Here is a 21396-nt window from a genome sequence, read left to right as displayed (position 1 = left end):
CCGATTCCTCCCGCCGGGATCCGGCCAGTCAGAGCGCTTCCTCGCAGCTGCTTCGGGCTGCCCATTGGAGACGCTACATGCTGAGCAGCAAAATGGCCGCCCGTCAACCGACTGACTCCACAGCGCTTTGAAATTTAAATTCTTCTGCACATTAGCGTTTAGACTTGGAACATTAGTACTTATTTGCAAACCGGTAGCGTATTATTTCTTGGTGTTTTCATCATTTTCCACCTACTTGACTCTCCGCTCAGGCGTCCAAGTCCTTGTAGCCTCGACGAATGCCTGAAAAAGAAAGCTCGCACTGAAGCACTTTAGCTAAGCTAGCTAGCAGGCTAGCCAACCTTCATATGTGATTCCTGAGGTGAGTCGCTGGTGCTGCTGATAACTCCTGATTTGGGTTAGAAATGGTGTGCATGCAAAAATACCGTAGCTGTCAGAGAAATGCGGCGCTTGTAGCCTTGCTAGCGCCTTTAGCTGCGGCTTGTAGCCGCTGTCAGGAACCTAGCTTAGGTGTAGCGGAGCGTTATAGCAGATCTAGGGGTTCGGCCTTCTGTGTTTGCTGGTACCAGTTAACCGAACCTAACACTGGGTTGTCTGGTTAACACGTTACTGGGCGCATATATTTGACCGAAGAATGAAACCACTCCTTGGTGTTAGCATTAGCGGGCTAATAAGAATCGAGTTTGATACTCAGCCACCAGATAATTTGGGTTCCTGGTTCTGTCTGTGCTCAGTGAATTTATTATTAAAGCCTTTTGTTGCATTTTCCCCTTAAGTTCCTTTCCACTCATTCTGGAAGGGGACCTGCTAACTTTGACGTTAGCTGGTCTGCAAGCTGAAGGATTAGAAGAATAAATGTTGCATGAACGTTTGCTGCTGGATTTGAGCTACACCTGTCACCTGGGGGGTCACCTGGGGGTCACTGGGGGTCTGACTGATGGGAACATCAACATCTGGGTGAATCTTAAGGCCTGAGGTCAGAAATGCTTCAGTCAGATGCCAGGTTGAGCTCAGGAATCCTGAGGGTTGGAAAAATCAAAAACGAAACTAACACCCAGGCCCGGCCCAGCTGTTCACAGAACCTTTCTGTTTATCTCTGACTGTATGTTCAGGCTGTCCTTATGATCTCAGACGTCTCCTTTGATTATAAGTTTTGGCATTTAACTGCTGCTTCAGCTCACATTTTCATGAAGTTTATTTCTATAGAAATGCTCATTTCATGAACTGCATCTGCCTCCACACATTTCTATGTTCTAAATACTTTTCAAACAAGGTTTTATTCATCTTTACAGATCTAGATGGATGTTTGTTTTTCTAAGGCTGCAGGATATGAACAGATTATGCAAATGATTCGGTTTTCCTGCCAGTTTCAAACAGACCAGATCCTGCTGTTTTTATTAAATATGCTTTTTATTTCAGTATGAGATTCTCTACTCCTCAACCCTGATACATCTCACTGGTTTACTGTGTTTAGATTTAAAACAAAATGTTCTGCTGAAATACTTTTATTTGTATAAAAAGCTGCAATTATCTGCACTGCTGATAATAAAACATTTATTTTTCCAGTTACTTTGCATCACATTCAGTGGTTCTTTAAAGGCAACTATTTAATTTAATAATGACCAAGCAGCTTGTTTAATGCTTAAAACATTTTAAAAGTAAATTGTTATATTCTACCTTAGTTGCGTCTGTTGAGTCACTGTGAGCTAAAGCTGCTGCTTCATAGATACATTGAGTTTTTTTCAGATGTATGGGGAGATTAAAGACTTAATAAAATGATGTACTTCACTGTGATATTATGGTTTCTTGCAGTTTTGTTGTTGATTGAGTTGCAGTGGAAACATAATGAGCTGGTTGGTCAGAATCTGTTTGGCTAGCCTGCAGTCTGCTGCTTTACAGTCATGCTAACTCACTGTAAGTTCAGTTAGCTCCTTTACGCTAACTGAACTTACTAAACCTTATTAAGCTACTCTTAGTTTCCAAACCCTGATATAACCTTTTACATTTGAGATTTCTTTTTTTTAATAAGTCACAGTTTGTTTGTTTTTTGTAGAGGGGAGAATCTGGTCGGGAGCAGCAGTTCATGGAAGACAAGAAAAGGAAAAAGGAAGACAAACGGAAAAGGGAAGCCTCTCAGAAGGCAAGTCGACCTGCAATCTGCAACGAGTCGAGTGATTCAGATTCTCAAAGAAATTAATTGCACAAAATTATGAGTTCAAAATCAGAATCACAGGAAATAACTAATAAATCACTTAAATATTCCTTAATTTGCCTTGATTTCTCTGGATACTGTGGTCGTTGTGTTTTATCTTCTGATTGAGGAGAAATTGTCCAGCTGATCCTTAACCTGTAGTGAATTTTTATTTTATTTAACTGAGCTAAAACTGTACTTCATGGTGATTAATTATGTTTGATTAATTCAAGATCTCTACTTGATTATTAACTGTGATGTGAAAATGTATTGAAAAGCTTCAATACTGCAAATTGTATTTCATGAAAAGAATGAAAAGATTAATTTAGAAACATTTTCTTCATTTCAGGTTGCAGAGCAAAAAAACAAAGGTAAGCTGAATGTAATGTTTTTTATTTAACTGCTGTTTCCATCTGTTGGACTAGTTTTAATGTTTGTGATTAAATCTCTTCTATTGTCTTTACATTAACAGAAGAAACTTTTTTGCTTCAACAAAATGTTAACATTTGTGAGAAACAAGTTAGTTTTTATTAGATTTTTCTGCAAATGTTAATTATTTCTTACTAAATCCTAATTAAATAACTGGCATCTTATAATTTTTAAATGTTTGGCCTAATTAAAAAAGAGATTAATTTTTAAAAAGGTGTTTAACGTGCGCCTTTGATTTTTGCTTTAGTTTTTCACTCGTTTGCTTCTCCTCGGTCTGCTGCTGTCATCCAATCAGTTTCTTGGTATTTTCTCTTTCGCTGCAGTGACAGACGTGACCAAGCCGGCTGCTGCCCAGTCTCCCGCCGCCCAGAGCAGCTCCGCCTCCCCCAGCCCTGTGCCCGCCCCCACTGCCGCTCCGTCCCCGGCCACCTCGGGCCCCGGCAGCGCTGCCCCCCCGGCTCCGGGCGGCAACAATGCCAAGCGCCTGGCCGTGGCCAACGGACAGCCCGCCTCCAACACCGGCTCTTCCTCTGCCGCCGGCCCCGGCGCCACTGGGAACGGCGGCGCGGGCGGCGGCGCAGCCCAGGCGAATCAGCAGCCATCGCGCTACATGCCGAGAGAAGTGCCGCCGCGGTTTCGCTGCCAGCAGGACCATAAAGTGCTACTGAAGAGGGGGCAGCCGCCGCTGTCCTCCATGCTGCTGGGAGGCGGGGGCGATGGCCCGAACACAAACATGGCTGCTGCTTCAGGTAAGGCGGCCATGTTCCTTTACGCTGCAGGTTGTGATGGAGCAGATTTTATGCTGCTACTTCAGAAACATTTCCAAAGAATTTGCGATTTTTTTTTTCTCGTTAAACTGCTAACAAAATTTGGTAACACTTTATTTGAAGGGGGTGAATAAGACTGTCATGACACTGTCATAAACATGTCATAACACCTGTCAGGAACATGAATTTGTTCTGGTATAAATTTGTTATAAAAGTTTTACTGATTGCACTTTAAAAATTAGGTAACTTTATGTTATTAAAGGTAAAGTTTGAACAGCAATGATTTCTTGGTTAATGTCAACTTTGTATTAAAAGTGTCATAATTTACCGAATGACGCTTTATGACAACAATCATAAATATTCATGAAGGCTTATTCATGTTCCTGACAGGTGTTATGACATGTTTATTACGGTGTCATGACAGTCTTATTCACCCCCTTCAAATAAAGTGTTACCAAAATTTACATGTAGAAGAAAAAACATGCAGATAAAAAAATTATTCTTTAAAGATTTAAATAACTCGATTACTGTTATATTGCCAATATAATTAGACATCAGGTAAAGCTGAGGCAGTAGAAAAAATAAATACTGCCACTTTGTTTTTTTTGTAAAAACAAATTTCCACAGTTGTGGAATTAGAAAAACTCTGAAGGGACTGAGTAATGCAAGCATTTTTAGTATAAGTCTGTTTTCCTCCCTGATGGTCCGGTCGACCCGGTTCTACTGGAACCAGAACATCTGCTCCTCCTCCAGCTGCTGTGGCTCTGAGTCAAACCAGCCTGTTCCCCTCCTGGCCTGTGGGGGCGCTGCACCAAGAACCACTGAAGGAAACAACACAAAAACCTCTGAAGACACTGAGAGCAACTTCCTTCTTCACCAGATGGAAACAAGATGGAGGATTTTAGCGGTTGGAGAATTTCTCTTTAGGCTAAAGACCAGGAGCCATTTCTGCTGCTAGCGCTAGGCTAACACGTTAGCTTTGATTGGATTTACCCAGAATACCATCCACCAAAGACTAAAGAGAAATCCTCCAACCGATTTTTGTGTCGTTTCCTTCAGTGGTTCTTGGTGCAGCGCCCCCACAGGTCAGGAGGGGAACAGGCTGGTTTGACTCAGAACCACAGCAGCTGGAGGTGGAGCAGATGATGGAGTTCTGGTTCCAGTAGAACCGGGTCGACCGGACTGAAGGAGGAGAACACCATTAGACTCTAGCCTGTAATGAAATATCTAATCAGACTGGCCTGTTTGACTCTTGCCGACTTCCTTATCCCTTTTTACAGATTCTGCATCTTCATTGGCTCTCACCTCACCATCAGTTGCTGCTTCTACTAATAATTATGCAAATTCCATGTGGGGGGCAAGCTCAGGCAGCCAGGTCCCCTCTCAGGGCAAGGAGAAGGTCATTGTTGACGGCAACGACCTGGAGGAGTGGCCTAGTATTGCTGGCAGCGATGGAGGAAACGGCGGCACGCCTGTGACGAGCATCAGTGCCTCTGGCGGCCAACCCTCACCCACTTCCTCGTTCTCTTTGCCCAATGAATGTATGCAGTTGCCTAACAGTGCGGCGTGGGGGTCAACTGCCCCCCAGGGTCATCTTGGAGGAGGTGCAGCTGGGCCTCTGCTGCAACAGCCCTCCTCTGTTTCCAAAGCCCCTGCTGTGCCCGGGAGCCACGACGCCAGTGGCCCCCTGGATGGTAGCAGTGGAATTCCAGGTGCCAACTTCAGTCCAAATGCCAACCCTTCAGCCTGGCCTGCTCTGGTGCAGCAGGACGGCCCCGCCGCTGCCAACAACGCCGCCTCCATGGGGCTGGGGGGTGGGGCAGCCGGGGGCCTGGGGGGCCACCCATCTATATCTGTGAATCAGTCAAGCGCCCATCAGCACCAACTTCACCAAATGCAATCCAGAGACAGAGACGTTGGAGGGGGGAAGTGGGACGGTGAATCAGCGGGACCAAATATTTCAGGGGGGGAAGGGATTGGGGGAGGAATGGACCATGGTGTTGGGGGGGCCAGGGTAGGTGCAGGAGACCCGAGCCATGCCCCCTCCTGGAGAGGCCAACCTTACCCTGCAGCTTACTCCAAAACGGGTGCCTCAAGGACTGACGGATGGGAGGGAGGGGCAGCAGAAGGGGATAAAGGGACTTTGGGTTGGGGGTACCCTAGTGCTGAAAATGGGGGTCAAACCTCCGGGGCATCTCAGGGAGGATGGGGGTTACCAGTGGGAGCGGATCGAGGGGTTTCCAGTAGCGACTGGGGTGGCGGGTCGAAACCTGCAGCTGAAGAAATGGGAAACTGCAGCAGCAACAGCAGCAGCAGCAGCGGCAGCACTGCAGGGAACCCCCCCACTGCGTCCTCATCCACCGTCCCCGCTGCTAGCAGAGCCTGGGACAATCAGAAAGGAGACGGGGAAGTTGGGGAATGGGGCGACGGCGCCGGGGGGCAAGGAGGACACGGGGGTTCTTCATCCAGCGGCGGAAACTCCCGAAGTGGAAGCGGGCCCAACGGCAACCGCATTCGTCGACAGGCGCCCAACGCAGAAGCTGCCTTACAGAACCTGCTCAGCCGGTCCGACCTGGACCCGCGGGTCCTGTCCAACTCCGGCTGGGGCCAGACGCAGATCCGCCAAAACACGGCCTGGGACGTCGAGGAACAAAGCAAAGCTTCATCAAAACACCCCGTCGCTCTGGGCGGACCCAGAACCCTCAGCACCGACTCGTCGGGTCCGGGGGTCAGTCCCTCGTTGGTTCCCTCCACCGGTTCATCAGGGGAAGGCTGGGAGAGCAGCAGCAACAGCAGCAGCAGTGGGGCGTCTCTGTCCGGCAGAGGCCCCCCAACCGCATGCACCAACATGAGGAACATGTCGCAGTCTGGATCGGTGGCACCCGGCGTGGGGTCCGGGCTGACCCAGGGCAAGGCGGCGGGTTGGGGGGGAGGGGATAATCATGAAGCCAAGGACTGGGGCGGCGAAGACTGGAGGGGCAACAGTCGGGCAGAAAAGGGCGGAGGATGGGGGGAAGTCGGTCAGCAGGAGAAAGGGACGGAGGGCTGGAAGGACGTAGGGGGGAACGACGAAGGCAGCGGCTGGGGATCAAAACCCAAGGTTGGATCGGGTAAGAATTGGTTGGAGCAAGAATCCAAATCGGGTGGGGGTTGGGATGATGAGAGGAGGAGCGGCGCGCACTCAGGGGGGGATTTAGGTGGAGGTGGTTGGGGGAACTGGGACAGCAGCGCCCCCCGGAGGAGCTGGGGGGCAGGAGGCACAGGGGGAGGGAGCGGAGGAGGCGGCGGGGTGGATGGCGTTGGAGGCATGGCGCCCAAACCCCACCAGGGTTGGAGTGGAGGAAATAAAATGCACCAGATGCCAAACAGCCAGCCGGGCTCCATGCCAGGCCCGCCGGCGCAACCGCAACAATCACAGCCCCGCAATCAGAACCCGCAGCTGGACCAAGGGGCCATGCAAGGTGGCGGCGGCGGGAGGAAGATGGCCGCTCAGGCGCAGAACCAAAGCTCAGGCTGGAACTCCGGACCAATCCCTGCCGGAGGCGGGAGTGGACCAGAACCGAGCGGCTGGGAAGAGCCATCCCCGCAGTCCATAAGCAGGAAGAGCGAGATCGACGACGGGACGTCTGCGTGGGGAGACCCGACCCATTACAACTACAAGCCGGTTAACCTGTGGGACAAGAACAGCGGCACTGCTAGCCAGCAGCCGCACGGGCCGGGTCAGAACCAGCAGCCGGGACCGCCGGTCCAGCAGCAGCCCAACAGGCCGACTGCGGCGCTCACAGGTACCAGAACATGATCCAGTTAGAGCTGCAGAAACTTTTAAAGAACCTTTTTTACATGTCTGTTAATCTGTCGCCATGTTTGGAGCTGATGATCCGAGAACTGATCGATCTCCCTGATCTGATCTGGCTGTCTGACAACATGAGCCGCTAACAACCAGAAACAGCCAGTCAGAGCCGGGAGGAGGGACGTACCGCTGTCAATCAACCGCATGTACTCGCTGCTAAATGTGCTAATAGCAGAGAAACGAACAATGCAGGAAAACCGTTTCACAGCCATCATCAGTGGCTATGCTAACTAGCCTGGCATTAACGACATGCTACCCATCACAGCACGCGTAGCGTCAACATGTTTGGTTCGCTCCAGCTGGTAGATGGAAACATGCATGTTTTGCACCATGCAACGTTTTAAAAGTTTGCTCTAAATGTGCATAAGTTTTGGTTGGAAGTGGCTAATAATGATCAGTAGCTTTAGCAGATGTGCAGCTTAGATTGGCTGAAGTCTCAGAGTCGCTGAGTGTGGACATATTGGTGTAAATCCAGGAACGTCGTTGACGTCTGTGTCTGTCTGCAGAACCTTCGGGCTGGGGCGGCGCGTCTCCAGCTGCTCCGGCGGTGGACAACGGTACGGCAGCCTGGGGGAAACCCAGCGACGCTCCCACTGGCTGGGGGGAAGCCGACGACGCCGGGGGGAAGCCGGCAGGCTGGGGAAACGCTCCGTCAAACTCCATCAGATCTGGTGAGAAAAATCCTTTTCATTTATTCATCATGTTTGGAGCTGAATCTGTTCTGTGCATTTAGAGGGATTGACTGCATAAAGAGCTGGTTGCCATGGTTACTAACTTGCTGTTTTAGCACTAGCCAGCATGTTGTTGGCGCACTACAGCTATGGCTGTTACTGGGCGATAAATTGTCCCAGTAATTATTCCAATAAGTAATAATAATGTTGTTTTGCTCCAGACCATGTTGACCATTTGTCTCAAACCAATGAGCTTTAACTGCGTTGGGGAGACGTTTTAAATATCCAAAGTAAAATCTGGTTCATTCTTCGGTTTTTCTGCTTCAAAACAAAATGGCTAAAAAATCCAGTGTTTGTTTTTTGTTTCTGAATTTTAAATAAAATATATTGTTGTCTTAATATGTAGCAATGCAGATTGGAAACACATCCATGGGGAATAGTTTTCATAAAAAGTGATATTTATATTTGATGTGCCAAATGAAATGTCATCATTTCTGCTGTTCGTCAGTCGTTTTGGCTGCTCAGAGTTCCAGCCTGTTGTACTTCAGTATTTCCGGCCTGGTCCAGGTTTTTAAAGCGTCTCCAGCATCGCGTGTGAAAACGGTGAACCTGTTTGTTCACCGTCACAGGCAGGTTGAGGCTTCTGATCAGCTGTTGGTTAACTTTCTGACCCTGATCTAAAGGATCGAAGTCTATGCAAGACGGCTGGGGGGAGAAGGAGAGTTCGGTGGCGGCGTCGCGCCACTCCAGCTGGGAGGACGAGGAGGACGGAGGAGGCATGTGGAACAGCGCCGGCTCCCAGGGCAGCGGCTCCTCCTGGGGCCAGGGCAGCAACGGAGGCTGGGGGCAAGGCAACCCGGGCAAGAAGACCGGCAGCAAGGCGAGTTGATACCTCAGTGGGGTCAGAGGTCGCATCGCAGGCGGCCTGTTTTCAGTTCTCTGTGTTTCCTCTGCTGAAGCTCTGCTCTGGTTTCTTCAGGCTCCGCTGAAGGCTGCGGGAGATTCCTGGATGAGTTCCATCAACAGGCAGTTTTCCAACATGGGGATTCTGGTACGGCTGAAAACTAATGACCCAATCACAGCGAAGAGCAAAAGTTTCCATACCGACGGACCTTCGTCACAAGCAGAACTCCAAACCTTAATGTTTCAGGACTTCCTGTGCCAGGCAGACTCTGTGTGGGACAAAACCACGGAGCTGAATGGCCTTAGAGATTTTATTAGAAAATATCTTCAAAGTGTGGCTTGCATTTGTTTTATCCCCTCTCTGAATCAATGCACTGTAAAACCAACTTTTAATGTGGATTTGTCTAAACTCAGACATTTAACACTGGAACTGGAGACGTTTTAAATTCCCAGCTCAGAGTTCCCATTTCCCAGGCGCCTTGAATGCAGCAGTCATCGTCATGGTGACTCTGCAGCTCCTCCAGAGTCGCCACGTTCAGATGACTGACTGACTGATCAGAGCTCTGGGAGAAACGCATGCCGCACTTCTCAGATTTTTATCCAACCTGTTGCTTACAGTCCCAATAAACGCGTCAAAGTTCAAAGTTTGTATTTATTGTTAGTTGTTTCCGCAGCAGACATTTCCTGTCTGACCGCGGTCCGATCTGTCGACAGAGCGACGAGCCCGGCGGGCCGAACATGGACCTGCCGCCGGAGAAGAAGCTGGAGGCGGAGAAGAGGGGGATGGCGATGAACGACTACAACGGAGAGATGAGGAAAGGAGGAAGAGGGCCGAGTGGAGGAATGCTGTACCGTCCCGGGTCCAAAGAGCCGGCGCCAGCGGACGCAGCGTCTTACTACGATAAGGTACGGCCTCTCGCCCGCCGCTGCGTCCGAACCGCCTTCCCTCTGGTGACTCTGCTTTTCTCCCTGCCTGGTCGTTTCTCTCCGTCTGCCTTCCCCCTCTCTGCGGCTCTGATTGGTCGGCCTGTGGCTGTCGCTCTGACAGACCTCACATTTGGCCAATCAGGATGGTTGCCTTGGAGACGAGGCGCCTCGCTCTCTGAACTCGCCTCCCACCGCCTTCAAGCCCCATTCCCTCTTCAGCCACTCTGTCCCCTTTAGACAAGTAAGACCCTGTCCTCCGGTGGCGCCCAAACCTTCTCCTCGGCCCGCCTGCGCGCCGCTGTTAGCCGCTAAACGCTGCGTTTTCTGACTGCAGGGCGGCCACAGTATCTTTGGCGGGACCGGAGGGATGTCCCAGTCACGGCATCAGCCCGGTGTCCCGCCCATAAACCAGTCCCCAGGGATGCGAGCACAAGTGCCTCATCAGTTCCTGTCTGCCCAGGTAACAACCGTCCCAACTTCCTGTTTCCCTGGTAGGAGCCGGTGGTGATCATCCACACCAAGCACATCACCACATCTTTGAAAGTTTCGCATTTTATTGATTGAAAATGAAAAATGATTGATAATAATCTGCAAGCTTAGCATTTTGGAGGGTTTTTTTGTTGCTATAGCAACATGCAAAATCCAAAAGTTTTCTTTTCATAGGGAGAGAAAATGTTTTGCTAAATTCTCGCTGTGACTTTTCCATCGTATGAAAAGTGTTGGTGAAAATGAGATGCAGTGAAAGTTTCTTACTATAACAAGAAAAGTTTTTTACTAGACGTAAAACATCTCGTTAAAAAAGACGCAAAACTCAAAATGGAGTTTTTGAGACGAGTTTCAGATCTTCCTGGTTGTGAGCGGACGCTCCTGAATTTATTCATTTATTCCAGTAAATATTGGCGCAGTGTTAAAATGATTTTCAGTACATGTTCGTCTCTGTAAATATTGAAAAGGTTCAGTTAAAGACTGACTGACTTAAACACACTTTCTTATTAATTTCAGTCAGACTGGCGTGATTATTGCAGATTTTACCTAAATGTGCAGCTGAAATGCGTCTATTTTTAACATGTTTTATACATTAGAAGTGTCTTTCTGCTGATTTGACATAAACTCAGAAGTTTTTGTACTTTTGACCTGATTTGTGTTTTTATGCATCTTGTTTTCTTTTTATTTTAGTTCCTGTAGGTTTTATGATTCTCATGTTTTTCTGCTTATTAATCTGCGTTTAGGCAGAACCTCTTCCTGTTCTCCTCATTAATCCCACCGTTTTGCAGCTCAGCGCAGCGACGTTGCCGTCACGTCTTGATTCTCTGGGGTTTTAACGTGAGCAGAGTTTCTCCGGTGACGGTTGATCTGCGGCTCCCGCTGCGCAGCGCGTTGCTAGTCTGGGTCACATGACCGTACACGCAGCACAGCGAGGGGTTAAACCTGCAGTCTGCACCGTTAGGAACGAATCCTGACTTCCTGCCGATTTGTTTTCATCTGAGCCTCAGGTGTCAAACTCGCGGTCCGCGGGCCGAATCCGGACAGCCGCAGCTTTTTATTTTAGCCTTCAGTAAAACAGTTCTGTGGTTTAAATATTACTGAGTCACACTAAACAGTTTTTTATCTGCATTCTGCTAAACTACATCAGTCAGTTTCACACTAATGCATAATTATGAATTTATTGCAAATTTTCCTCCAAAATGGTCAAAAACATTAAGTGATGCTAACGCCGCACTGCAGCACTTCTTTCTTCTGATGCCTCAGATTTACTTCATGTCAACTTAGTAAGTTACCAAACAAAAAGTCACATTTACCTCTTAAGCACAAATTTCCAACTTTATTTGCAAATATTTCTAAGTCGGCTCCACAAATCAGTGATTTTAAATGCAAAATATTACAAAATCCTGGTCAGTTTGGAAAGATATTAAATGGTATTTAATTTGAAGAAGTTCTGATCAGATGCAGCAGGTTCAGTGGGTTTGTTCATGGGTCGTCAGGCTGACTTGCGGCCGCCTGTGGTTCTGCAGGTGCCGGGCTCCATGCTGAAGCCGATGCCGCCTCCCAGCGGGGCGGTGGGGGCCGTCGGGGGAGGCGTGTTCCCCCCACAGCTGTCCCCGCAGCACATCGCCATGCTCAGCATCTACCCGCCTCAGATCCAGCTGCAGCTGGTGAGCACCGCGCCGCAGTCCTGGAATAAACAAACCTCAAACAGCAAATCAGTTAATCACATGACAAGTTAAAGCAGAATCCATCATTTCCATTTATATGATCTGTTTTTTCTCTCCATCAGAAACTGGATGATGAAAGTTTCAGTCTGGTGTTTTGGTCTCAGACATTTCGTAATTCATTTTATTCATTTCTGTTTTATTTGTATATTTAAATGTTCATTAGAATTTAAACTTTATTGATCTTTGATCATGTTTTTTTTGCATTATTACCTTTATATTCCTGGAATATGGTCTCAAAACAACCACATTATTGTTTAACGCAATAACTTATTTATTGTCCAGAGGGATGAGTTGTTATGGGCGGCCGATTCAGCTGCAGTTAAAACTGTTAAAGGAATCCTCCCCACTAGGCTCCTTCAGACTAGCCAGCAGCAATTAGCAAACAGCTCATTACAGGAGCTGCTGCTCAGAGCAACACTGGTAAAAACATGAAAGGGTTAAAAAGGAGCCATGTTGGGACGACTTCCTGGAGGCGGAGCTTCAGGAGGAGCAGGAGCTTTTAAAGAGACAGAGGCCCAATTTCAAGGTGTTGATCAGGAAGTTATCTTCTGTTCAGCTGAAAGTAATAATTACTTCATTATGCTACAAAATGGCTCCATGTGCCTGGAAAACAAAACATGATACTGGCCCTTTAAGAATCAGAACAAGTTGAAAGATTTGCTGATTTCAGAGCCTGGTTTCTCTTTAATAAGTAAATGTTGACAGTAGATCTGAACGTTTGTCCGTTGTTTGTGTTCAGGCTTGTCAGCTCTTACTGCAGCAGCAGCAGCCGCCGCCGCAGCCGATGCTGCAGAACCAGAGGAAGTTCTCACCAAACGTTCATCAGCAGCCCGACCCTCAGCAGGTACCGCCACACCTGGCCGCTGCTCCAAACGCCACTAGCAGCCGTTTGCTGGGATATACACTCAGGAAAAGGCCAGTTAGTGAAGGAACAGAGCAATAATGAAGCTGCACAAACATGTAAACATTTTGCATTGGGCAGGTCAGTCATCAGAACAGCAGCCGTTATTTCCTTCTGTATTTATGCAAGAAATATAACAATTCCTGGAATATTTTCTAAAGTAACACCACAAATCACAAAAACAATCATAAAATCCTGGAGGGACTGACTTTAGAACGGTCTAGTCAAAGTCCAGACCTAAATCTAGCTTGGAATAGGTGATGAAACTGATGCTCAGGGTTAAATCTGAATGACATGAGGAGCTCTGCAAAGGAGAATGAATGTTTCTAATAACGAGCCAGTCCAGTTTTTCCCTTCAATAACTCTTCATCACCTCCTCCTCCTCCTCGCCTCCCCAGCTGGCCCGCATCATGACCGTCCTGCAGCAGCAGAGGCAGCACCAGCAGATCGGCGGCCTGGGGTCCGGCTCCAAGTTCTCCCCCTCCCACCACGGCGGGTCGGGTCCCAAACTCCCCGGCGCCGAAGCGCTGCCCCATCCGGGCCTGGCCGGGTCCGTGGCGGACCTGCAGCAGAAACCCTTCGGACCGTACTCGGGTCAGTGAGCCGCCAACTGCTGGAGTAAAGTTAGAAACGGCAGAAAGAAACAAAATTTGACCTGAAAAAACATTTTAGTTACAAGAGTTTTGTTCAGTTCATCATTTCATTCTTCTGTCGTTTGATCAATTGATCGATTGATCGATTGATCACATTCCTGGTTTGTGATGATTTAATTTTCTGTAGTTCAGAAGTCAATGCGCCCAGGGCGGCCATCTTGTTTGTTTACAGCTTCTGTTTGTTTGTACTTTGAGTTTCAAAGTTCTGCTACTGATGATAATTTGATGCTGATGGTTAAAAGGTGAAGGATTTTTTAGGCCAGTCATAACGATAAATCGTCCCAGAATTATTGCGATAAACGATAATATTGTTGTTTTGAGACAATTATCCAGTAACATAAAGATAACAATGACATAAAGATGCAAGAACACAGCAATAACTTTAAATTATTGGTGGAACTTTGGAGCTAGAAGACATTTTAAATATCCTAAATAAATAAAACATAAATTGAATTATGGAGTTTCTGGAAACAAAATGGTCCTTCAGAATAAAAGCTTGTTCAGACCAAAACTCCAGACTGAAAACTTTTATCATCCAGTTTTTGGTAGAAAGAGAAAAATTAAATTGAGTCCGTTTTAAATTATCATGTGATTTATTGACTGGCCTGGTATTTCTATAAAGTTTTATCTCTAAAGTTTTTACCAAAGTTTGCTTAACATTATTTATTTACTTTTTTATCTTGGGGTTCTCATAAAATTCTGACGTTATTCTTGCAGTATTATGATTTTATTATCATAAATAAAAACAAATGGATAAAACATCTGACCTGGAGCCGAACACTCGGCCGTAGATTCGACCTGAATTCAGCGGACAAACGGACTGTAAACAAACAAGATGGCCGCCCTGGGCGCATCGACTGCAGAAAGTTTCAATCAATCAGAAACCAAAATGTGATTAATTACCGATCAGTACTATCCTGTTTGCTAATGGTTGTGTGTGTGTGTGTGTGTGTGTGTGTTCAGGCTTCGGTTCTGCTGTGAACCTGCCGGGTCTGGACCTGGGCGGCTCCATGGTGGGCGGCGCTGGCGCCATGAAGGACCCGGCGGCGCCTCAGTCCCGCTTCAAATGGATGATGGAGGGCAGCTGCTCCCCCGACGCGTCTTCACCGGAAAACGCTTTCCACAAAAACGGTGAGAGGCCGACGTTTTGACCCGGTGGATCTGAGGTTCTGGAAAAACGATCCGTCATGGAGGCACCTCCTGCTTTTACACACTCAGTTAGTTCTGCCCATTTCCAACTTTTGTCATACATTCATAATTAACTTGTTTTTTTCTTTTTGCCTTATTTCATAAAAAAAATCACAAATGACAGAAAATATTTTCAAAAAGTGATTTTTATTTCAATCTTCACTCTGAGTCATAAAATGTGTTTTCAGGGTCAAACTGAAGAATTTGTTTTATTATGATAATGTAGTCATGATATTAGAAAAATAAAGATTAATTTACTGCTAAATAAATGTTCGTTTTTAATGAGGAAAAGCTTAAATAGTTTTAAAAATATTTTTCTTTGTTCTCCAAATATTAACTTTATCCTGATTTTACTGCAGCTGAACTCTTGTAGCATCATGACTTTATTCTGGTAAAATAAATATTAATCTTAGTCTGACTCTCATTTCATCATGAAGTGAACCTGAACTAAAGTCCAAATAAATAGATGTAAATAACGTTTGTCAAACAAGATGGCTGCCGTGGGGCGATGACATCACTCTGAACCCAGGAGCTCATTGGTGGAAAAACAGTTTAAAAATCCAGATTTTCCACAAATTAAATCTTCAAAAACCAGAGATTAAAATTAGCAACTAAACAAAATTACATGATCTCACCAGAATATAAAGTTATTTGAAAAATTTTAAAGACCAAAATGAAAATAATTGAAATCAAAAGTAAAATGTATGACACGGGTGTCCAAAGTGTGGGTCGGGGGCCATTCATGGCCCTTCAAAATACTTTGGTTCGGCCGCAAACTGCAAGTCAGTAATGATGAAAAATTTGGCCAATAAAACAGAAAACGATTAACATCCCAAAAATGATGCACAGTTTTATTTTTCTTTAAATAAGGCAACAGTTTGAAGTGATTTTTGTGTCTCGGATCTTTAATGATTTACAGATTTCATAAAAAATGTTTGTTGGTCAGAATATAAAAATAAAAGAATCTTTGCATTTTTCTTCAGTTTGGACACAGAAATAATCCTAAAAGTATTTTTTTCCAACAAGTGAGTAACTAGTTACTTCCTGGCTGTGGGTCACATTCGTCTGCTTCCTGTCAGGCCCAATCACCCCCATCAAGATGCCAGGCGCCTCCCATCACTCCCAGTTTGACTTGCTGGTTGGAGACGGAGCGAGCGACGGCTGGCATCGCACCCCAGGCAACAAGATGGCCGCCAAGCCCAGCAGCGCCCCCAGCTGGCCGCCCGGTTGGTGCACCCGCCGGGAAGCGGTGCCGGAGGAGGGCCGCTGGCGTCACTGACGGCCATGTTTGTTCCCGCTGCAGAGTTCCAGCCCGGCGTGCCGTGGAAGGGAATCGACCGCGTCGACCCGGAGTCCGACCCGTACATGACGCCGGGGAGCATGATGGGAAACGCGGTCTCACCCGGCCTCAACGACTCGGAGCACCAGCTGCTGCAAGACAATACCGGTACGGACTGCGGGGTCAGAGGTCATGATGCAGGAAACGATGAGTTGGAATTAATTACTATTATAATAATAATGTGTTGAGACCATTTTCACGTTATTTATTGATAATAGTGTAAATATGAAAGTTCGCTTCCTGGAAATAAATCAATCAATTAAAAGCTTAATAAATTAAAATAATTCAATCATTTTCATGATTTATCATTTTTTTCTCTTTGTATCAAAAACTGGATGAATAAAATTTCAGTTTGATGTTTTTGTCTCAAATAAAACTTTTATTAAAGGATAATTTAAAGACTTCATAATTCATTTTATTTTTTTGTTTTAGTATTTTTAAAATGTCTTCCAGGTCCAGTGTTAAACATCCATCAGAATTTAAAGTTTAAAACATTACAAATAGTTTTATTTATAACTAAATAAAAAAATCTCCCTTCTTGCATTATTGTCATTGTATTACTAGAAAATGGTCTCAAAACAATATTATCGTTTATCGCGATAACTCTGGCATGATTTATCGTCCAGTAGCATCAGTTATGCTGACTGGACAGAAACCTGTTTGTTCAGCTGAAGTCAGAAAGTAACAGCAGCTTTAATCTCAGTAACATTTGTTCTTTTCTAAATTTAATTCTTAACGGTTTTGGGTCTGAGTTTGTGAAACCTGCAGAAACTTTGTGGATCTTTGACGATGCTAAACTTGTCTGGACTTATTTTTCTTTTTTCATGCTAATTTTTGTCTTTAAACTGTCAGAGGATCTTAGTTTTAATATAAATTTAAGCCTTCAGTCACAGAAAAATCTCCTTTCTTGCATATTTGTGACTTTTTGACATTTAAAGTTTTATTCCTTTGTAGCCACATAATTTTCTGAGTTTCCTGGATTTAACTGATGACTGGATGTTAAAGTGCTGGTTGGGCAGCAGGTGAACTGTGCTGGGGTCAGCTTGAGGTCAGACTGTTTGCCCTGTGTTGCAGACTCCACCCCCCCCCTGAACACCTTGCTGCCTTCACCTGGTGCCTGGCCCTATAGTGCCTCAGACAGCCTTCTTAACAATGCACACAACTCAGGTAAATAAACTGAACTGCCTTCCTTTGTATTTCAATTCCAGTTTTTACTCACATCACAGCAGAATAAGGCCATGACAGTTAAAAAAGTTGGTGAAGTTTGTTTGTGTTTGTATGTGTTGCTTTCTGCAGCAAAGTACACAGACTATAAGACCAGCTGGCCTCCAGAACCCATTGGACACAAGTCCTGGAAAGCCAGCCGCAGCAGCATCCAGGCCCAGCTGGCCCGGCCTCCGCCCGGCCTGGCCGGCCAGAAGCCGCCGTCGTCCTCGCCCTGGTCTGGAGGAGCGCCGCGGCTCGCTGGGAGGGGCTGGGGCAGCGGCGCCACCAACACCGGTACAGCTAACCACGCTAACGGAGCTAACCACGCTAACGGAGCTAACCACGCTAACGGAGCTATAATACACCAGATAAAAAATAATTCAGCAGATTTTTCTTTAACCTCAAACTTTTTCATAAAATATTAGAAATACTTTAAAAGATGCAAATAATTTTATTTCCAACAAGAAAACAAACATTTCATTGCCTAAAATGCAATAAAAGAATTTGAAACGGGTGAAGTAAAAACACTGACTGACTTTAACATGATGAATGTGACCATCTGCTCCAGAATAAGGTGAAGTTTGTCTGCAGGTTCGACCTGGAGCGACGGGAACGGCCGGGAAAGCTGCTGGCTGGTGCTCAGTAACCTCACGCCGCAGGTACGCACGCCGCCGACCTTACCGTAAACAGGAAGTGAGCTCCGGCTGCCAGCTGAGCGCCGTCTGGCCTGCTGTGTGTCCGCAGATCGACGGCTCCACCCTGAGAACCATCTGCATGCAGCACGGCCCTCTGCTGACCTTTCACCTCGGCCTGACCCAGGGCACTGCTCTGATCCGCTACGGCTCCAAACAGGAGGCGGCCAAGGCCCAGAGCGCGCTCCACATGTAAGGCAAACGGGAAACGCCAAACCGTAGCCGAGTGCAGATTATCTGACAGTGAAGCTTGGTAGCTAAAAGATTGACACCAGTTGAGTTAGCATGCTGGTTTCCTCAGTTGAAGCTTTTCACATTAATAAAAATATATTTTTTTTCTTTCTTCATGATGGGAGTAGTTGGCCTTTGACCTTTGGAAAAATCTATTAAACTGAGACAAATCTTTGCTGCAAAATCATTGGGCACCAGTTGAGAAGAGAGCATGCTAGTTTTATGCTAGTTTTATGCTAGTTTTTACCTTTGAAAGCTTTTCTCAGTGATAACAGTGACGGCGTCCATCTTGTTTTGCCCCAGGTGCGTTCTGGGTAACACCACCATCTTGGCGGAGTTCGTCAGCGAGGAAGAGGTCGCTCGTTATATTGCACATTCCCAGGCCGGAGGAGCAGGGAGCGAAGGAGCCGCCGCCGGGACCGGCAGCAACGCCGGCGACCGGCCTGGAGCCGCCACCGCGGCCGGGGGAGTGGAAGGCTCCGCCCCTTCCAGCGCCGCCGTGTCTTCCAGCTCAGGGTGGCAGAGTCTGGACGGCGGCCCGTCGGACCCGGCCGGCGCCGCCCAGGCGACCGGCCTCGGCATCTTCGCGCAGTGGAGCAGCAACGGCGGCGGTGCGGCGGAGGCGTCACGGCCGGCGCTGTGGGGTGGGATGGGGGGGTACCCCGGCGGCGGCCTCTGGGCGTCTCCGGCGCTGGAGGACCGCCACCAGATGGGGAGCCCCGCCTCCCTGTTGCCGGGTGACCTGCTGGGCGGCGGCGCCGACTCCATCTGACCCGCCGACCTCCGACATGAAGACGACAGCAACACTTAAACTCAGAACCTCACCATCAGCATCCAGACCGCTCAGGCTCCGCCCCTCCGGGTCGCCATGGCAACCAGTAAACTCGCTGTTTTTAGTGCGTCACTTTGTTTTTGTATCTGTATTAAACGGTCAGATCTCAGACTCGCAGACTGAGCCCGTGTTCGGCCCGGCGCTCCGGGGCGCGTTCATTTTCCGTTTCCGGAGGGGAGAGGGAGGCGGAGCTTAGGAACGGCGCCACACTACTGAATCACACGGCGACACGCGTCAGCGGAGGTTAGTCTGCTGGTACGGAGCGCCGCCATCAGAGAGGGACCCAGGGTAAAACACACGCATCGTTAGCCAAACTTGCACTATTAGCCTCTGGGTTCATCGACTCCTCCTCTTCCTCCTCTTCCTCGTTTAGTTTTTTACTCCAACAGGTAAGACGTTGCGACAGCTGTGGCCTTGGCTGAACCCCGTCATCACCCTCTCTGCTCATATATTTGACAGTAACGTATCTCTGTCGGTGTACGTTGGTTGTTTATCATATTTTTTATGTTTTAAAGAAATCGGTGAATCTTTGTGTCGTTTTTTTGTTTTGATGCAACCATGACTCGCTGTAAAGCTGCCCTCCTGCCTGCCTGAGTGCATGAAGAGCGTCCAGCGGCTCAACATGATGATGAATGTTTTTCTTTTATGTCCAGGAGAGATTCATAAGAACCGCTTCAGCGTGTGTGTGCGTGTGTGTGTGTGTGTGTGTGTGTGTGTGTGTGTGCGCGCTACCAGTCAGGGAAGCGATTGGATGTAAACGGATTTTTTCGACCGTCTGCCTGAAAAGTTAAAAAACTGATCTGGCTCTATACGTCTCCGATGTCGGTTGTTTATTTTTTAGCAGCGTTTTTTGTTTTCCTGTCAAATGCAATAAGAGAAGTGTTTTGTTTTGAAGACAAAGCAGGAAACTGACGGCATTTGTGTGAAGATGCCATGTCCTACCATACCAAGCTGAGCTGGAACAGTGTTTTACAGACACGTTAAAGACATTACCTGTTTATGTTTTACTGTGTTTTTCTGTTTTCCTCTTTTTTTTTGTTTATGTATCCATTTAAATTAAGTCAGTCTTTATTATCACTCCTGTTCAGGATGTTTTCATTTATTTCATATGTTACAAAAAGGAGAGGAAGTTAATTTAAAGCAGAAAAGAACAAGATAATAAAGGTTGAGTTGAAGTCTGGCTGTTTGTGTGTTTAATTGTTGGAAAAGGTTTGACTTTTATCATGAGATTAAAAACTTATCCTGTAAAAAGTTAAAATGAAAATGCTTCTAAAATGGCCTGGATTGGATTTATACAGCTTTATATATTATAAATTTATTTTAACAAGAGTCAGGACTTTAACACAACTGAACTTAAACTCAATTAAATTTATTGAAACGTGCAGAAAACAGAGTGCTTTTAAATTATTTCACTGTTGAGAATGGAAATCCTAATTGATGAACCATAATTTGTATTGACACATGGAGCATAAAATCAGCCAACAAAAGCATTCAGACTTATTTTATTCACTTTCAGCGCTGAAAGGAGACGCTTTACCATTACATCTGAGAAGAGTTTCTAAAAGTCTGCAGGTCTGAGGAGGAGGGAGGCTGATGATATGGACTGAAGATGCTCCCTGAAATCACATCATGTCTCTGTGGTCTGATAAGTTTCTGTTTTCTGAGAAATGGGCCTTAGAGTCTAACAGAATCAAAAACGTAACTCTTTACAATGGGCCCTTTGTCTAACAGCTTGTGACTCTTTCTCGACCTGGTAAAGCATCTCAACACCTAAAACAGTTTTGTACTTTTTTATGAGATTCTCTCCTGGTTTCTCTCAGATCTTCAGATGATTTTTTAACAGCAGAAGTTTAATTCAAGGCTACTTTAAGACAGATATTTAGCTAGCAGGCTAAGTATCTAACTTGCTAGCTAAGTTAGCAAGTTAACACTTTGCTAGCTCAGCTAAACGCTTACCTTGCAAGTTAGGCACTTGGGAAGTTAAATATTTTGATAAAAATATGTAGTGAGAAGCTAAGTCAGTGTGTTTTTTAAACTAAATGTTCACAACAAAAAGGTATAGAGGGTTGAAGACATTATACAGTGGAGTACTGTGGTTTTTTAGCTTCCTAGTTAGATACATTAACTAAATACTTTGTTAAATATTTAATCAGGAAGCGAAGTATCTAACTTCCTTCCTAAATATTTAGCCAGAAACGGCATAGTAAGTTTGCAGCAAAGATAACAAAACTAAGTATTTAGTTAGCAAGTTAAGTAAGTATATTTAGTTAAGCTAAATGTTGTGTTTAGGTGAACCTTTGCTGGAGTCGTTGCAGCATGTTGGTGAATGTTTCTGATTGCGTAAGCTCTGGATGTGCTGCTGCTTTAAGAACATCCGGGCATCTCTGGCTGTCTGCGGATGAC

The 21396-nt window shown here is 46.3% G+C and overlaps 1 protein-coding gene across 2 annotated transcripts; it reads left to right on the top strand.

Annotated features, from left to right (window-relative positions):
• Positions 1 to 272: 272 nt before the first annotated feature.
• tnrc6ba (trinucleotide repeat containing adaptor 6Ba) lies at positions 273 to 20173 on the top strand. Of its 2 annotated transcripts, XM_007540155.2 has the most exons (22): positions 273 to 361; positions 2054 to 2140; positions 2541 to 2562; positions 2944 to 3369; positions 4668 to 7172; positions 7744 to 7908; positions 8592 to 8788; positions 8888 to 8959; positions 9526 to 9717; positions 9860 to 9979; positions 10073 to 10198; positions 11751 to 11891; positions 12691 to 12795; positions 13251 to 13446; positions 14469 to 14636; positions 15773 to 15919; positions 15997 to 16140; positions 17107 to 17199; positions 17329 to 17532; positions 17830 to 17897; positions 17983 to 18122; positions 18465 to 20173. In XM_007540155.2, exons 2-22 carry the CDS (start codon positions 2084 to 2086, stop codon positions 18931 to 18933), a joined length of 5757 nt encoding a protein of 1918 aa, XP_007540217.1. In that variant the 5' UTR covers positions 273 to 361; positions 2054 to 2083; the 3' UTR covers positions 18934 to 20173. The 2 variants fall into 2 exon arrangements, with proteins under 2 accessions (XP_007540217.1, XP_007540218.1); XM_007540156.2 differs by lacking the exon at positions 9860 to 9979 and having other exon boundaries at positions 18465 to 18933.
• Positions 20174 to 21396: the final 1223 nt, after the last annotated feature.

This window comes from Poecilia formosa, unplaced genomic scaffold (assembly GCF_000485575.1).
Source record: "Poecilia formosa unplaced genomic scaffold, Poecilia_formosa-5.1.2 Scaffold521, whole genome shotgun sequence".
NCBI lineage: Eukaryota > Metazoa > Chordata > Actinopteri > Cyprinodontiformes > Poeciliidae > Poecilia > Poecilia formosa.
Note: the sequence above shows the minus strand (reverse complement) of the source record. Positions and strands in the feature narration are given on the sequence as shown.

Bases quoted from the DNA above. Each gene is read 5' to 3' on its own strand.
- tnrc6ba (XM_007540155.2), top strand. From the start codon at position 2,084: ATGGAAGACAAGAAAAGGAAAAAGGAAGACAAACGGAAAAGGGAAGCC. The intron at 7,173-7,743 runs GTACCAGAACAT...GTCTGTCTGCAG, and splicing joins GCCGACTGCGGCGCTCACAG to AACCTTCGGGCTGGGGCGGC. The intron at 7,909-8,591 runs GTGAGAAAAATC...CCTGATCTAAAG, and splicing joins GTCAAACTCCATCAGATCTG to GATCGAAGTCTATGCAAGAC.